General features: G+C 38.2%; 2 protein-coding genes across 6 annotated transcripts in view; one reads left to right on the forward strand and one right to left on the reverse strand.

Moving 5' to 3' along the window:
- Positions 1-5,258, reverse strand: part of KCTD19 (potassium channel tetramerization domain containing 19) — a 30,682-nt gene extending 25,424 nt beyond the window's left edge. For 3 of the 4 annotated variants that reach the window (XM_077755580.1, XM_077755581.1, XM_077755579.1), the window contains exons 1-2: positions 5,219-5,258; positions 374-670 (exon numbers count right to left, since the gene is read on the reverse strand). In XM_077755580.1, coding sequence (XP_077611706.1) covers positions 374-670; positions 5,219-5,221 — 300 coding nt within the window. In that variant the 5' untranslated portion in view covers positions 5,222-5,258. The remainder of the gene's footprint in view (positions 1-373; positions 671-5,218) is intronic. The other variant, XM_077755582.1, reaches the window with a different exon arrangement.
- Positions 5,259-5,357: 99 nt separating this feature from the next.
- LRRC36 (leucine rich repeat containing 36) overlaps positions 5,358-17,309 on the forward strand; it is a 59,595-nt gene continuing 47,643 nt past the window's right edge. For both annotated transcript variants that reach the window (XM_077755585.1, XM_077755584.1), the window contains exons 1-3: positions 5,358-5,448; positions 13,667-13,794; positions 16,827-17,019. In XM_077755585.1, coding sequence (XP_077611711.1) covers positions 5,379-5,448; positions 13,667-13,794; positions 16,827-17,019 — 391 coding nt within the window. In that variant the 5' untranslated portion in view covers positions 5,358-5,378. The remainder of the gene's footprint in view (positions 5,449-13,666; positions 13,795-16,826; positions 17,020-17,309) is intronic.

Consider the following 17,309-nt stretch of genomic DNA (forward strand, 5'->3'; position numbering starts at 1 on the left):
AGGTGCCCCTATTACTTTTTTTAATGTTTACTTATTTTTCAGAGAAAGAGAGAGAGAGGAAACGAGCATGTGAGCAGGGGAGGGACAGAGAGAGAGGGAGTCACAGACTTTGAAACAGACTCCAGGCTCTGAGCTGTCAGCACAGAGCCTGATGCGGGGTTTGAACTCACGAACCTTGAGATCATGACCTGAGCTGAAGTTGGATGCTTAACCGACTGAGCCGCCCAGGCACCCCTATTATTTATTACTTTAACTCACTCATCACACTTTCCCATTAACTTATTCATCCCAGCAACCAGTATAGGAAAGGACACAACATTTAGTGCTATAAAGCCTATGTTACTGATTACTCCTGGAAGAAAGACTTTCTTACCTGCAGCAAAGGCATCAGCTGCAAACCCAGTGCTTGCTCATAGAGTAAGTTCAGTTCTGCACAACTGGAGAAGGAGAGTTTGGAGGTGTAGAGGTAATAATGCACGTGCCTAAATGTGGAACCATCTCTGTCAATGAATAGCCTCTGGCTTTCTAAAGAAGTCAAGGCTGAAGCCTCTTTCCACAGCAGGGAGTCTGGAAACTGCGCAAGTTTGCTTCTGGGAACTGAGAAATGCCAGCCCCCAACGTTGAAATGAAACAAATCCTCTGCTGATTCATGAGGCATGCCAGGCTCCTCCTATGGGGAGAATGAAAACAGAGCTATGCAAGAAAAAGAAATAAAAAGCAACCGTATTGAAATGGAAGAAATAAAACGATCTCTATTTGTAGATGATGTGATCTTGCATACAGATAATCCTAAGGAGTTCACTAGAAAATTATTATAAATGAACTCAACAAGAGTGAAGGGTATAGGTCAATATATATCAACTGTATTTTTATATACTAGCAATGAAGAATCCAAAAATGAGATTAAGAAAGCAATATATCAAAAAGAACAAGATATTTAAGAATAAATTTAACAAAACAAGTGTAATACTTGTATTCTGAAAAGATCAAAACACTATTGAAAGAAATTTTAAAAGACCTAAGTAAATTTTAAAAGACCTAAAGAAAATCTCATATTTATGAATCAAAAGACTTAATACTGCTAAGACTGCAATACTCTCCAAATTGATCTACAGATTGACCAGAATCCTTATGAAAATTCCATCTGCCTTTTTTTCCCCCAGAAATTGACAAGCTGATGTTAAAATTCGTATGGAAATACAAGGGACCTAAAATAGTAAAAAAAAAAAAAAATCTTGGAACAGGAGAACAAAATTTTATGATTCACACTTCCCACTTTCAAAACTTACTAAAAACCTAAAGTAATCAAGGTAGTGTGCTATTAGTATAAGGAAACATATGGTTAAGTGGAATAGCATTGAAAGTCTAGAAATACACCCTTAGATTTATGGTTTATTGAATTTGACAAGGCAATTCAATGGGTAAAGAATGCCTTTTTAAAAAACGATGCTAGGATTACTGGACATTCACATGCAAAAAAGAAAAAAGAAAGAAAGAAAGAAAGAAAAGTAAAAGAAAAAAACCCTACCTCACACAATACACAAAAATCAACACTAAGTGGACCAAATCTAAAGAATAGGAGCTAAAAATATAAAAGCTTTAGAAGAAAACATAAAATCTTCATCATCTTGGATTAGGCAATGCCTTCTTAGATAAGATACAAAAAGCACAAGTGAAATAAACAAATAAAAGTCCATCAAAATTAAAAATTTTTGTGCTTCAAAGGACACCACAAAAGGGGCACCTGGGTAGCTCAGTCAGTTAAGCGTCTGGCTTCAGCTCAGGTCATGATCTCATGGTTTGTGGGTTTGAGCCCCACGTCGGGCTCTGTGCTGACAGCTCACTCAGAGTCTGGAGCCTGCTTCAGATTCTGTATCTCCTCTCTCTCTGACCCTCCTCTGCTCTCTCGCTCTCTCTCTCTCTCTCTCTCTCAGAAATAAATAAAACATTTAAAAAATTATTTTAAAAAACCAAAGGACACCACAAAAAAGTAAAAAAACAACCCCACATGATTGATCAAAATATTGACAAATCACATATCTAATAAAGAACTTATATTTAGACTACACAAAGGACTCTTACAACTTGGGCTCCTGAGTGGCTCAGTCAGTTAAGCAGTTAAGCATTCAACTTTGTCAGGTCATGATCTCATGGTTTGTGAGTGCAAGGCCCGCATTGGGTTCTGTGCTGTCAGCTCAGAGCCTGGAGTTTGCTTCAGATTCTCTGTCTCTCTCCTTCCTCACCACATGCCCCGCTTGCGCACTCTCTGTCTCTCAAAAATAAATAAACATTAAAATAAAAAACTTACAACTCAATAATAAAAATAAAAATAATAAAAAGTTAAACAACCAAATTTAAAGGGAGGGGGGTAAAAAATCTAAAAAGACTTTTCTCCAAAGGAGATACGCAAATGCCAACAGAACATGAAAAGATACTTAACATCATTAGATATCAGGGAAATGCAAATCAAAACTTGCAGTGAGATACCACTTCACACCCAGTAGGAGGACCTGAATCAAAGTGACAGATAACAAGTGTTGACAAGGATGGAACTCCTTTACACTGCTGGTAAGAGTGCAAAATGGTACAGCTGCTCTGGAAAACAGTTCGGTGGTTCCTCAAAATGTTAAATACGTATTTACTATATGGCCCAGCAATTCTACTTCTAGGTATAAACTCAAGAGAAATGAAAACCTATGTCTACCCAAAAACTTACTGAGAAATGTTCATAGAAACATTATTCATAACAACCAAACAGCAGAAACAACCCAATGTCAATCAACTGATGAATGAATTAATAAATTGTAGGGTATCCATTCAATGGAATATTATTTGTCAATAAAAAGGAAGTACTGATACATGCTACAACTTGGATGAAACCTTGAAACGTTATGCTAAGTAAAAGAAGGCCAGAAACAAAAGACTACATATTACATGATCCCATCTATGTGTAATGTGCAGAATAGGCAAATTTGTAGAGAGTAGATTAGTGGTGGCTTAGGGCTGGAGAAGTTGTGGGGGAAATGGGCAGTGACTAGTAACAGGTATGGAATTTCCTTCTCAGATAATGAAAATGTTGTGAAATTGATTGTGGTACTACTTGCACAACTCTGTAAATATACTAAAAACCACTGAATTGTAAACCTTAAAATGGTAAACTGTAGTATGGGAATTGTATGTTAATAAAGCCGTTTAAAAATGAGAATTATGAGGAGGTGCTCCCCACCCCACTGAGCACATGCAGACCTCTCTTAGGGTCATAACCTGCAGAGACATTACATTATTGAGGCCATAGCAGGATAGCTGAATGCCATGGTTTTCTTTTAATATATACAAAAGCATCAATGATCATTAACCTTCCTCAGCTCATTGTTAAAAGTTCAGGTTTATGTATTCATAAGTGAATTGTCTATTTTGCTTCAAGATGACCTAGCTTCTCAACAGTATAAACAACTAGAACATATAAACATACAAATCATCAAACATACACATCATCTGTATCATATTTTAAAATAAACCCTCAAGGAGCAATACTCTTACAAACAAAATTTAAAACATGGGAAATTCTACCTAAAAAAGAGCCATAGAACAATTTTGAATTCTAGGTAAATATTATGCATGCTGAATCAACTGGGGTGCAATGTACTGATACAACATTTTGAAATGCAACAAAAAACTATGGGTTGATAAAGGGATAAATAGATGGACATGTGATAAAACATATACAGCAAAACATTCACTATAAAGTCTAGGTGGTGAGTATATAGTTCTATCAACCTGTTTGAATGTTTCAGAATTTGCATTAAAATGTTGGCGGAGGGAAAGAGTATTAAAGAAATGGTTGCTCAAGAGAGGAAAAGCCCACTTCTCCAACAAAACCTGCATCTCCTATTTTGACAGCTCCTCCTATTTTGAAGGGAAATAAATTCATGCAACAAAGAAGGGGGTGGAGTTCTCTCTTATAATAAGCCTGGTCTAAATATTCAGAGATAAAGAAGAACAATTATATATGCCACATTTGAGGTTAGAAGAGTTAAAGGAGACATGAGAAAGATGACAGATTTTTAAATGGTGTCAGGATTCACAGAAGCAGAGGGAGAAAAGCCCATCTAATGAGCTAATCTAGGCTCTTGAGTCTGGGCCCTCTTAAACATGGCTAACGCTGAACATGACAAGCTGATGGTAACTAAGGTCCCCACCTAGACCAGAAAGCATAAACATGCAAGGACTCTTGATTTTGCTTTCTGTTGTCCTTAAAGATGATTAGCTGGTTGAGAGCCCAGTGTAAGTGCTCCTAGTGTATAGATTTGGGGTGTCAAAGAAAACCTGCTAGCTCCTTGAAGGTGAGCCACAGTTCTGTTTTCAGTCCTCTTTTCTTATTAAGGAGAGGCTTGACAAGAGTGTATTGGCTTAAGAGTTTGCCTTCTTCTTACAGGTATGTGTCCCATCCACAAGAGGGCTCTCAAGAGGTGCCTGCTGAAGTGAGGGTAGGGGTTAAGGCTGTGGCTGTTCTTTCTGGAGTTTTCCTCCCAAAGACTGCACAGGATTTGTTAGAACTATCCCAGTCTGGAGAGAGCCTCAGTCACAGGCAAGCTTGAGGACCTGTAGTACTTGAGGGGCAAAAAGCTTCTTGTCAGACTGACTACAGGAAATGGGGTAGCCCTAGCATAATCGTCTTCACCCCATTCCAAAGAATATCTTTCTTTTCCACACTGATCCCTATCTCCCAAAGAAGCGCCTTCCAAATCAATTTCTAGAGCTAGAACCAGCCCATGATCTAAAGACCGGACTTCAGCTCCTCAGAGTCAAGTTCCCCAACGGGTCAGATCTGGGGCTTCCTTCCTAGCATGTCTCAGAGAGCTGCCTCCCACCTCTTACCCTAATCCTTCAGATCTGGACACCCTTCCATTCACCCGTCGTCAGTGCCTGGTCAACAGCTCCAAACACTGAGATATGAAGACCTTCACCTCTTCAAGAAGCACACCCCCGCCCCCCAGACCTGAAGTTCCCAAATCCTCAGAGCTAGAACGCTTCATCCCTCAAAACAGGCACATTCTTCCAGTTCCTCAAAGCCAGCCCCCAAATCCTTCAAAGCTGGGGCCATATACTACCACACGTCCTAAAGCCAGGTCCCTACCCCAAAGCTATAATCCTCGACCGCAACGCCACCCTATTTGTTTTATTGTTTTTGGTGTGTCCGCCAGGGCTGGCTCCATACCATAGTCGGGACTTCTGAGGCTTGCCGGCAGGCGCGTGACCTAGGCAATAACGGCCCGAGGAGCTCAGCAGCTCGCGCCGGGGGCGGGGCCTGAGGAGGGGGCGGGGCCTGGCGCGCGCCAGCCTGTCTCGCGGGCCGAGACAGGTAAGAGGCGGGCTGGATGGCGGAGCAGTGGGATCTGGACGAGGAAGGCGTCCGCCGCCTGGGGGCGCTGACCCTGGAGCAGCCCGGTAGGGGCAGGCCGGGAGGGTCTGGGCCAGGAGTATGGGGTCTGAGGCTGAGGGGAAAAAACTGAGGTGGTAGGTGGGAAACCTGAGGCGACGCGGGGTAAGGGTGGTGGAGGAGCGGTCCCTGAGGCGGAGGAGGGGTTATTGAGGCACAAGAATTACACTGAGGTGGTGAAGGAAATGAAGTAACCCGAGTCTGGGGAGAAGGGCGAGAGGAACGGAGTCTGAAGTGGAGAAGGAGAAACTAGATTAACGGGACACTGCGGCCAGGAACACAGAACTGGATAAAGTCTGAGCTAGCGGAAGAAAACGGAGCCCCAAGAGAGGCATTGATGGGAGAGGGGACGTGCCGAGAAGCGACTTTGAGGTCGTGGTGCTCTTGAGGCACAAAGGGCGTTCATTTTGGCATTTTCTGAAATTTCAGACCAGGAGGGCTTTTTCTGTTTGGGGTAAAATGGGAAAGGATGTTCCTTCGTCAACCCCTCTCTTCCTCCAATCTCCACCTCAAGAGCTTGGCCATTTCTTTGATCCATCTGGATGCGTGGACTCCTTTTAAGAGACACTCAGAAAAGGGCTTGTTGTGAAAGCAGTGGCAAGCCGCTCATCTCTCAAGGCCCTTATGGCAGTGCCCCAGCCCTGACTTCGTCCTAGGGGTGCAACTGGCTGAGTGACTGCTGACCCCACCTTTGACCTGCGGTCTGACTCACACAGCTTGTTTTCTGAGTTTCTAGGGATAGAAACATTGGAAAAGTTATCAGCATTCCTAATTCGACTTTTATTCTTACTAAATTTACTGTATCATTAATGCCAGGTCCTGAGTTAAATGCTCCCTTCACCCCCGGCCTTGCAAAATTTAATCCCCATAACAAGCCTATAAAGCAGATGCTTTTATTGTGCCTATTTTACAGATAGGTTAAAATTTAGGTTTAGACGCCTGCCCAAAGCTTCCCAGCCCAAAGTGACACAGCTGGGGTTTATTAACCCAGGACTCGCGTCTAGAGCCTACGCTGTAACATAAAAAGTTGCCTTTCTTACTTCCTCTGGTACTTTTTATTTGCAGATAGGACATAATTTGGTTTTATTTTATTTATTATTTAGGGGGCACCTGGGTGGCTCAGTGGGTTAAGCATGTGATTCTTGATTTCTGCCCAGGTCATGATCTCACCGTCATGAGATTAGCTCTCCTGGAACACCACGTTCCCCAACCAATGCTGGGCGTGAAAGCTGCTTAAGATTCTCTCCCTTTCCCTCTGCCCCTCCTCTGCTTGTGCTCTCTCTCTTTCAAAAAAATTTTTATTTAAAATTTATAAAAATTAGGGCATGCTAGTAACAAGCATTACATGAGGGAACAAAGAGGGTATTAATCTTTCCTTCCTCTGGAAATCCCTCCACCCCCAACCAAAGGTAAGGGTTTGGTGTGTATATAAATAGACCAATGCAGATATTTCAGGTTTATTTTTTCTTTTCCAGACTACCTTGAACTCCCCTATTTTACAAGTTAGCTAAGAAAAGCTTTATTGGTTTGATAGACTTGTGTATTTTTCTTGCCTTTTAAAAATATACTCATTCCCTTTTATTTGGTGGAGGGACATGTATTTCCATTCTCAAGCTAGAACAATATATGGCAGATTTTTTCTTGTTTTTTGTTTCCTTGTTTTAATACAGTCATTTGAATAATAAAATTAATTGTGCTCATTCTGATAATTCAAACAATGCAAAATTACCTAAAGCAAAAGAACATTCTTTCCTCTCCCTCTTTCTGTAACTTTTCCATTACTTATAGAAACATATGCACATAGGTATCTTTTTTTTTTTTAAGGAATAAGAGCATATATATTCTTTGGCAGTTTGCTTTTTTTTAAACTTAGCAATACATATTTTTCAATTAAATTAATGTGTTGGTATATGCATTATAAAATTATGTAAGAAATCACAGTGGTCATCTTTGGAGAGAAAAGTTTTTACTTTTATTCTGTACTTTTCTGTACTGTTGGAATTTTCTGGCTACACTTTCTTTTTCGTGCCCAAAGGGATAATCTTGTGGTGCAGTTACAGATTGTTTTGTATGTTTGCTTTTCAGTATATTTCTCTGCCCTAAAAAATCCCATAAATGTTTAAATTATCCTTTGTCATGCAGAAAGTTTCCATCTTAAGGTAGTCAAGTTCACTTTTCTTATGATTTGTGATTTTTGTACCTTATTTATGAAGTTTTTGCCTACATTGAGGAATACTTTTTTTTTTTTCTAAAAATTCTGCAGCTTTGCTCTTCACATTGAGTCTAATCTACGTGGAATTTAATTTATTTTTGTATGTGAGGTGTGACTTGGTATAATTGTATTTTTTTAAATACTGATAGACAGTTTCCCTGGAACCTATTTATAGTATCTCTGCTATATTCCAAGTTCCTTTGTAAACATGGATCTATTTCTAAGCTCTCTGTTCTGTTCCACTGTTCTGTTTGTCTATTCCTACACCAATATCACCCTTTTGTACCTACCATGGCTTAACAGTAGGTTTTGATGACACTTTACTCTTTTCTCTTTCAAAGTCATGTAGACTATTCTTGGTCCTTTATTCTCTTTTAGAATTTTAGAATCAGCTTGTCAGTTTTCATGAAAGCATTTGAAGCAGGGATGTGTCCTGATCTAATACTTATTTTTAAAATATGACTCTTACCCATTAGAAGCCTGTTACAGATAAGAGATAATGAATGGCTTGGACTGGGAGGATGACAGTGGAGATAAAAAGAAATAGAGTCAAGGTGTGTGTTTTGTGGGTAGACAGGACAGGACTTACAAAAAATTTTGAATATGGGGCACAAGGAAAGGGAATATTAAAAAATAACAATTAGCCTTGGCTTAAGTTATTGCTATGTAGATGATGGTGCTATTTAGAGAGATCTCTCTAGAGAGCAAAGACTATGGGAAAGTTTGGTTTGGGGAAGGGGAATCAAGAGTGCTGTTTTGAACATGTTAAGTTTAAAATACCAGCTAGATATTCAAATGTGAGACTTTTAGTAGGCAATTGGATATACAAGTCTGAATCTCCGAGGAGAGAGGTCAGGGTTAGAGATGTAAATTTTGGGGAGACATTAGCAAATAACTGGTATTTAAAGCAACAGGGCTGGATGAAGTCACCTAACTAGAGAATGTGGATGGAGAATAGAAGGTTTCAGACTCATTTTGGTGCATTTTAGTGTTTAGAGGTTGAATATAGAGGGAAGAACATGGTGTCTTGGAATTTAAGAAATGACAGTACACCAAGGAAATAATAGCTGTGCCAAATGCTATTGACAAGCTAAGCAAGCAGAGAAGTGTCTGTTGATTTGGCAACATGAAATTCATTGGTCACTTTAACTAAGGGAGTTTCAGGAGAATGGAAAGCAAGGAGGCCAACCTGGGTTGGGATGAAAAGAGAATGACAGGGGCATCTGGATGGCTCAGTCAGTTGAGTGTCCAACTCTTGATTTAGGCTCAGATTATGATCTCATGGCTTATGGGATGTAGGCTTTTTGCTGCTTGGGATTCTTTTCTCTCTCTCTCTCTCTCTCTCTCTCTCTCTGGCCTTCCCCCCAACCCTTTGTTCTCTCTCTCTCTCAAAATAAATAAGCTTTTTAAAAAAAGGGAATGATATGTGAGGGAGAAGAGATAGTGAAGGTAAGAACCTTTCCTGAGAAATTTGGTTATAAAAGAGGACGTAGAAGTGGAATATTAGTTAGGGGGATATGATGTGATGTGGGACCAAGAACCAGTTTTTTAAAGGCACAATATACTAGAACATATTTGTATGCTGATGATAATTATTTGGTAGAGAAAATATATAATTAAGTACTTTTTGGCTTTTAAAAATAATTCCATTAATTTATTATATAGGTAATATATTATTTTAAGTTTATTCATTTTTGAAAGAGAGAGAGACAAGTAGGGGGAGAGAGGGAGAGAGAGAATCCCAAGAGAGAGAATCTGATAGTCCAGAGCCTGACTTGGGGTATGATCCCATGAACCATGAGATCATGATCTGAGCCAAAATCAGGAGTTGGTACTTAACCAACAGCCTCACAGGTGCCCCACTTCACCCCCATTTCTGCTGACCCCTAAGTCTGTCTTCTACATGGATGATGAGCAGACTGAACTTCTAAAACATAGACATGATTAAGAGCTCCTTTCTTCCTTTTTTACTATTATTTTTTTCAGAATGTCATATGGTTGTGATCATTTATATGTAATCTCTGACAGCCACTAATCTTTAAAAAATTTTTTTTGAAGAATTTTATTTTTTTAAGTTTATTATTTATTTTGAGAGAGAGCATGCATGTTAGTGGGGGAGGGACAGAGAGAGAGTTCTACTACTGGTGTGGAGCCCAACCTGGGGTTTGAACCCCAAACCGTGAGATCATGACCTGAGCCAAAATCAAGAGTTGGGCAACTCAACCACCCTAGCACCCCTAAAAAAATCTTTTAACTGAGATAATTGACATATACCATTATATCAGTGTCAGGTATACAGCATAATGATTCTATACTTGTATACATTGTGACATGTATTCAGGCAATAAATGTAGTTAATATTTGTCACCTTACATAGTTACATAGAAATTTTTTTCTGGTGATGAGAACTTTTAAGATCTACTTCCTTAGCAACTTTCAAATATGCAACACAGTATTATTAACTAGTCACCATGCTATACATCAGTGATCTGTTTACTGTTACCTTTTTCAGAATGTTATATAGTTGGAATCATACGAGTAACCTTTTCAGACTGGCTTCTTTCACTTAGCAATATGTATTTAAGGTACCTTCATATATTTACATGGCTCAATTGATAGCTCATTTCTTTTTATTGCTGAATAATATTCTACTGTGTGGAGGTACCAAAGTTTGTTTATCCATTTACTTAATGAAGGGCTTCTTGCCTGCTTCTGAGTTTGGGCAGTTATAAAGCTACTACAAACATTCAGGTTTATACATATAAGCCTCTATGTACAGGTATAGGTGCTATAAACATAGAGGTTTCAAGTCATGTGAGCAAGTATCAAGGCACATGATTGCTAGATCATTGGATAAGCTGTGTTTTGCTTTATCAGACACTGCTAAGCTGTCTTCCAAAGTGGCTACACCTTTGAATTCCACCAGCAATGAATGAGAGTTCCTGTTGCTCCATGCTATGGTCTGAATATTTGTGTGCCCCCTCTCCATTTATATGTGGAAATCCTAACGCCTACTGTGATGATGTTAAGAGGTGGGGTCTTTGAGAGGTAATTGGGCCATGAGGGCACAGCCTTCATAAAATAAGTTAATGACCTTATAAAAGAGGCCAGAGAGAAAGCTCTCTTTCCCCCTTCCACCATGTGAGAACACATGGCTAAGTAGGTAGTCTGCAACCTGGAAGAAGACTATCACCAGAGCCCAACCCTGCTGACACTCTGATCTTGGACGTCTAGCCTCCAGAACTGTGAGAAATAAATGTTTGTTGTTTATAAGCCACTCAGTGTGTGGTATTTTGTTATAGCAGTCCAAACAGACAAAGACATCCCACATCCTTACCAACATTTGGCTGTCAGTGTTTTGGATTTGAGCCATTCTAATAAGTATATGGTAGTATCTCGTTGTTTTAATTTGAAATTTCCTAATGACTTACAATGTTGCGTGTATTTTTATATGTTTATTTGCTAGATGAATATCTTCTCTGGTGAGATGTCCAACTATTTGCCTATTTTTAAATTGAGCTTTTGGTTTCTTAATGTTGAGTTTTAAGAGTTCTTTGTATATTTTGGAAATCAGTTATTTTTCAGATATGTGTTTTAGGTATATTTTCTCCCATTCTGTGTCTTATCTTTTCATTCTCTTAACAGTGTCTCAGAAAAAATTTAAATATCTATTTAATTCATTAAAAGAGACATAACATACCCATTACATGTTAGCATAAAACATCCATGATTTTGTGACATCATGTACCAGTCATTTGAAAGATATTAACTTACTGAGTTACGTAGATCCTCCAAATGCTGACAAATTTCATTCTATATAACATTTAAAAATTATGTTTGTTAATGTCATCAATCTCATTAGAAAGATCTTTGAGTGTTGGGAAGCTGTCAAGTTCATAGTGGCAGATAAAAGTTTTCCAAAATTCTCATTTCTGCTGGAAATTCAAATGTTAGAATTGACAACAATTACTAGCACTTGTTTTCCTGAAATATCAATCTCACTTTTTTTCAAGAAAATGTCTGCCATCAAGTCTGAATAACCATCATATATCAAGGTTTTTGTTTTTCCAAGTATAAATGGTGTTCCATAAAAAAGCAGCTAGTTAAGCTGACATCTCAAAAATTACACAGGGCACCCACCATACTTCAGTATGCAGCAGAAGTACTTCCTGCATAGTTCTCATTTAATCAGACCAATAAAAAGGACATGTACTGAAGTTCAAAACTTATTAAAATTAACCACTTTTACTGCTTTTTAAAGCACATTCTGAAATGAAACTGGCTATTTTGAAAAGCCACAGTAAAGAACTCAGTGACTATGGGTGAAGTTTGATGCCACTGCCTTGAGTCATCCTAAGGCCCCAGTAGTTTTTCCTTTTGTACCATAAATGCAACAGTGGAAAAACTAATTAATATTTTAATATTATGACATTAATTAAAAAAATACTTTTGATTTTGTGGACCCCTGTACATGTCTAGGAACTACATTTTGTTTTGATATCTTTTAACTTCAGATATATATTTTGTTTCAGAATATTAAGTTACAATTTTCATTTGTGTTGTAGCTTTCTGGAGTGCTTTCATACTTTAGGGATGTTACTCTCTTTTTTCTTTTATTAACCTCATATAAAATTTGACTGTAATCCTTTTCTGTGGCTCTTTTAAGTGCAGTAAGTTTTCCTATACTTTTAGATAGAAAGGGTGGGCCAGAATAGCCTTTCCAGTTTCAGGGTTTTGGAGCTCCCTCTTCTGTTATGTTCACAAAGTACTAAAAAATGGAGCTTTATGCTTCCTAATATCTACCATCTTTTCTTCTCTTCCAGCTTGTATCTGGGCCTCTCTTTCCTTTGAACCTCTTGTCTCTGTCCCATTCAATGTAGATTCTACTCCCACTCTACTTCTCTTTCTTACTGATGTGGGTCTTGTCTTGAAAGGGATCTTCAGTTTATTACTTTTCAGAGTTTATAGGGTCCAAATTGTTCTAGGGTCCAGATTGTTCTAGCACCGTAAAACCTTATTTCAATGCAGTTCCCCTGGCACCTATCTACAAATTGGATCTTGCAGAACCTCCTTCCGGCTTTGATTGTTATTGTATTTGGCTCACTACACTTGGCAATGAGTTCCTATTGACAATTTTGAAATTCTTCTCTTTTCAGTGCTGTTAGAAGTCTAGTTGACTTTCTTCCATATATATGAATATATATGGAAGAAAGTAAATATATATGTATATATATTCTTTAAAACAGTTACACACATACACACTTTTCCCTCACTTAATATCTTGGAGGTCTTTCCATATGATCATCTACAACTCAAACTCATTCGTTTTAATGACTGCATAACAATAATTAACACATTCACAGCGATGGTCATGTATTAGGCACTATCCTAAGTTTTGTATATATATTCATTTAATCATTACTGTTAACACCTTATGAGTTAAGTACTGTTATTATCATCCCATTTTACAGATAAGGAAACTGAAGTACAGAGAGTTGAAGGGACTTGTAAAAAGCCACAGATGTAATACTTTGTCCATTGTATCAGTGTACTATTATTTAGGACATTAGGTTCTACTTTTCTTCTAATGAATCCTGTGATCATTTCCTTTTTCTTTTTTCTTTCTTTTAAAAAAAACTATTCTAAAACCTTTCTGCAATTGATACCTATATGTATAAATTATATATCCTAGTGAAAATTTTTGTGTATTATCTACAGGGCTAAATTCTAGCAGTGGGACTGCTAAATTTCTTTTTGAATTTTGTTTTGAGAACTTTTGGAGACTTTTACTACATCCTTCAGGGTGAATAGAGAAACACAGGGGTCCTGTAAAACCAAGGTTTGGTATCACTGTATTAGGTGATATTGCTGCTTTTAAAAGGAAGATGATCTTATGAGCCTTCAATGTAGGATCTTTCACAAATGGGATATGGGAGGAACGGAAGGCCTATTTTCACTGACTCTTGTTTATCTAAGCAGAGATCATAATATATCTACTGATGATTTCTTTTCAGAACTGGTGGAGTCTCTTTCATTGCAGGGATCTTATGCTGGAAAAATTCATTCCATTGGTGATGCCTTCAGAAATTTCAAAAATCTTCGATCCTTAGATTTATCAAGAAATTTGATCACTAGCCTGAAGGTAAGTTCTATATTCTATGACTAGTCAGTTCAACTCTATTAATTAATTAATTAATTATTACTGTCAGTTGATGGGAAGAAATAAGAGATAAAGCCAGCCTGGGGAATATAAGATCTTCCTTGTAAATGTATCCAAACTAAATTTTATTATTTGCTGTAAAATTCATTTGACTTTATTCTATGTTTGAATTTTTTGGAATAAAATATTGAAGAAAACTTCTTTTGTACTCAGGGAAAATTATATTAAATGATCACAGCCTACAGCAATAGTACAAAATTTTTATGTGTGTAAAAAAATTATGAGAAGCACTTGTGAAAGTACAGATTCTTAGTTCTTAAACTGAGAGAGATTCTGAGTTAGTGGGTGTGGGGTGGTTTCAGGATATACCCAGGGATTCTGAAGATGTTGGTACATGGAGTACACATGGAGAAACATTGGTCTGGGTTGTTACTGGATTGTTACTGGTTGTTGCTAAATAATATTTTCATGGAGGAGGAGGAAATGGTGGTCATAAAAACAAAGAAAAATGTCTAGATCAGGGGATGGTAGAACAGAGAGCAGGACAGGAAAGTAGGGTGGGAGCAGGCTTGAGCAGTGTGTGGGGATTAGCAAATACACTAAGAGCTCTACAAACATCAGTGTGAGCGCACAGAGGTGGAAGTTCTGTTTTCTTTGTGGTAGACACCCAAATGGGTTTCTTCCACATGTTCCCATTTTACCCAGTTGTGGGCCTGTCTTGATTAAGCCCTTCTTTGCAAGACTCAAGATGAAGGACTCACAGATGCTATTCAGGATTAGTTAATGATCTCCTGGATTATTCCACCCATTTTGTGCTTTTTAGGAGGTACTTGTTCAACAGTACAAGCCAGACCCAATCTCAAGGTCTAAGTGAAGGATCCTAATAGAGGAAGTCCAAGCAAGCTTTCCACCTAGGACTCTAAAAATAGAAGCTGCAAGTTAAACTAGGTCTTTAGACTATTTAGTAGCAGCCATTTGTATTTGACCCATCAGTTGCAGAAAGCATTAATTCAGAGTTGTTTAAGTCTTCTCTTTTCACATTACGTATGTATGTATGTATGTTAATTTTCAGGCTAAAAAATTGAGTGAATGTTGTCATTATTTGTTTTTATACTCACTTTGTTTCCACTTCTATAAATTGAGCAAAAAGCTATTGTGAGGATTAATTAAATTAGCACGTGTACACTGCTTGGCATATAGAAAGCACCTGGTAAATGTTTTCTACATTTTTTTCATCTATGACTTTTCTGCATATATTCATCTCTAGCAGCTCTGAATAATTTTGCTTAATTTTCTCAGGGGGTAAATGTTTTGTGGCTATTTCTAGTGTAACTTTGGGGAATAGATGAATTCATGCAAGTGGGAAAAGTGAGAGGAGGATAGAAGTCATTTCCCTGACTTTTACACTGAGGGACATTAAAAGATTAGAGTTGGGCCATTAGACGCATTTAAATAGAGCCCTAATGGCGTATTGCCCGGAAAGTGTGGCCAAAGTTCCTGACACTTCCACAATATAGAAGTTAGTGGAATTGAAGAAAACCAGAAAGAAATGAATCAAAGTATAAACACGGTCTTTTCAGAAATGCTTTGTGTATATCTTTGCGTTTTCTAATTTTTTGCAACAAAAAAATGGTAATTTTAAATGAGAGGAGGATAAAAAACGTATTTTTACAAATACATTTATAAATGTATAAATAAATACATTTTATTTTATAAAATAAATAATTTTACCATTCTGGAATAACTGTCAATGACAGAGTTCCTTCTATAGTAAGCATTTTTACTACTAAAGTTTATGATTGTACATATATATATGTATATATGTACATGTTTTGAATTACTGTCCTGAAATTTAGTGTTGGGGTAAAGTCAAATACATGAAAATTAAGCAATTATTTTCAATAATTGATTTCAGCGGGGCGCCTGGGTGGCTTAGTCGGTTAAGCGTCCGACTTTCGCTTAGGTCATGATCTCGCGGTTCGTGGGTTCGAGCCCTGCGTCGGGCCAGCTCAGAGCCTAGAGTTTCAGTCTGTGACTCCCTCTCTCTGACCCTCCCCTGCTCACGCTGTCTCTCTCTCTCTCTCTCTCTCCTAGAAATAAATAAAACATTTTAAAAAAAATAATTGATTTCAGCAAAGGAGGAAAGTGTGACTTTTCTTCTCCAGTATCCCAGAGAAATGGAAGGGTAGGGTAATTCTGAAAGGAAAAACAAGGACAAGAAATGTTTCAGACTGTTCCAGGATCCAAGATTGAGAGATAGCATTGTTTTGTTTTCCATATAATCCATTGACCCTAAACATGAGACATTGAGATATAAGAACACAACAACAACAACACACACACACATTTAATTTTCTTTTATTATGCCCTTCTCCCCGGAACTATCTCTTTTGCCTACTTTCTTTCCTCCTGAAAATCGAGGTTTTTCTAGGGTCAGGAGAGTGGATGTGACAAAGGTGAGAGAAGGGCAAAAGTGACTCAGCCTAACTACCACTGGAAGGGAGAGTGATTGGGGAGTAACAGAAGTAGAGAATTGACTGCAGATATTTCCATGTCAGACTTTGAAAGGAGGAAATGTATGTATCTATGAATTATTTAATACAGAGAACATCCAGTGCTCATGGGATGCATTGTTCTTATTCTCAGACATCTTAATTTTTTTTAATGTTTATTTATTTTTGAGGGAGAGAGAGAGAGAGCACAAGCAGGGGAGGGGCAGGCAGAGGGAGACACTGAGCAGGCTCCAGGCTCTGAGCTGTCAGCACAAAGCCTGATGTGGGGCTCAAACTCATGAGCTGTGAGATCATGACCTGAGCCGAAGTCGGATGCTTAACCGACTGAGCCACCCAGGCACCCCTCAGGCATCTTAAACGGGAGTTTCAACGCTGCTTTTCTCATGAGTGACCTAGGTAACATGTTTAAGGATGGAAGTAATAGATATATTTCCACTTGTATCTATGAGATTCTTAGTCCTTACCAATGTGCATTTTCATAATGTGGTCTTTTCCTTGCAGGGCATCCAGTATTTATGTTCACTCCAAGACCTGAATTTATATTATAACAACATTCCTTCATTAGTGGAGGTATCCCGCCTACAGCCTTTACCCTTCCTCAAAGAGCTAGATTTGAGACTCAATCCTGTTGTCAGGAAAGATACAGATTATAGGCTCTTTGCTGTGTACACGCTACAAACTCTGGAGAAACTGGGTGAGACTCTCCTCCCCGTTCCTTGTCCCAGAATTTACATTAAACCAGCTGCCTCCTAACCTTTTGGGTGTTGGCCCAAAGTGTGCACTGGCAGGATATATTTGTTTATTAGTCAATATTTATGTAACTCTTTTGTGTTGGCAGGATGTATGACGAGTCCTTTTTTTATTGAATGACAATCTATGATTTTTATCAGTTACTTCCAGCTTTAGTTTTCTTCAGTTGATGGTTTCGCCACCACTTCCTCTCCAACAAAGAGTTTCCAGGTTGAGATTTATTTTTCCAGGTGC

Source organism: Crocuta crocuta, unplaced genomic scaffold (assembly GCF_008692635.1).
Source record: "Crocuta crocuta isolate KB4526 unplaced genomic scaffold, BGI_CrCroc_1.0 scaffold152, whole genome shotgun sequence".
Taxonomy (NCBI): Eukaryota; Metazoa; Chordata; class Mammalia; order Carnivora; family Hyaenidae; genus Crocuta; species Crocuta crocuta.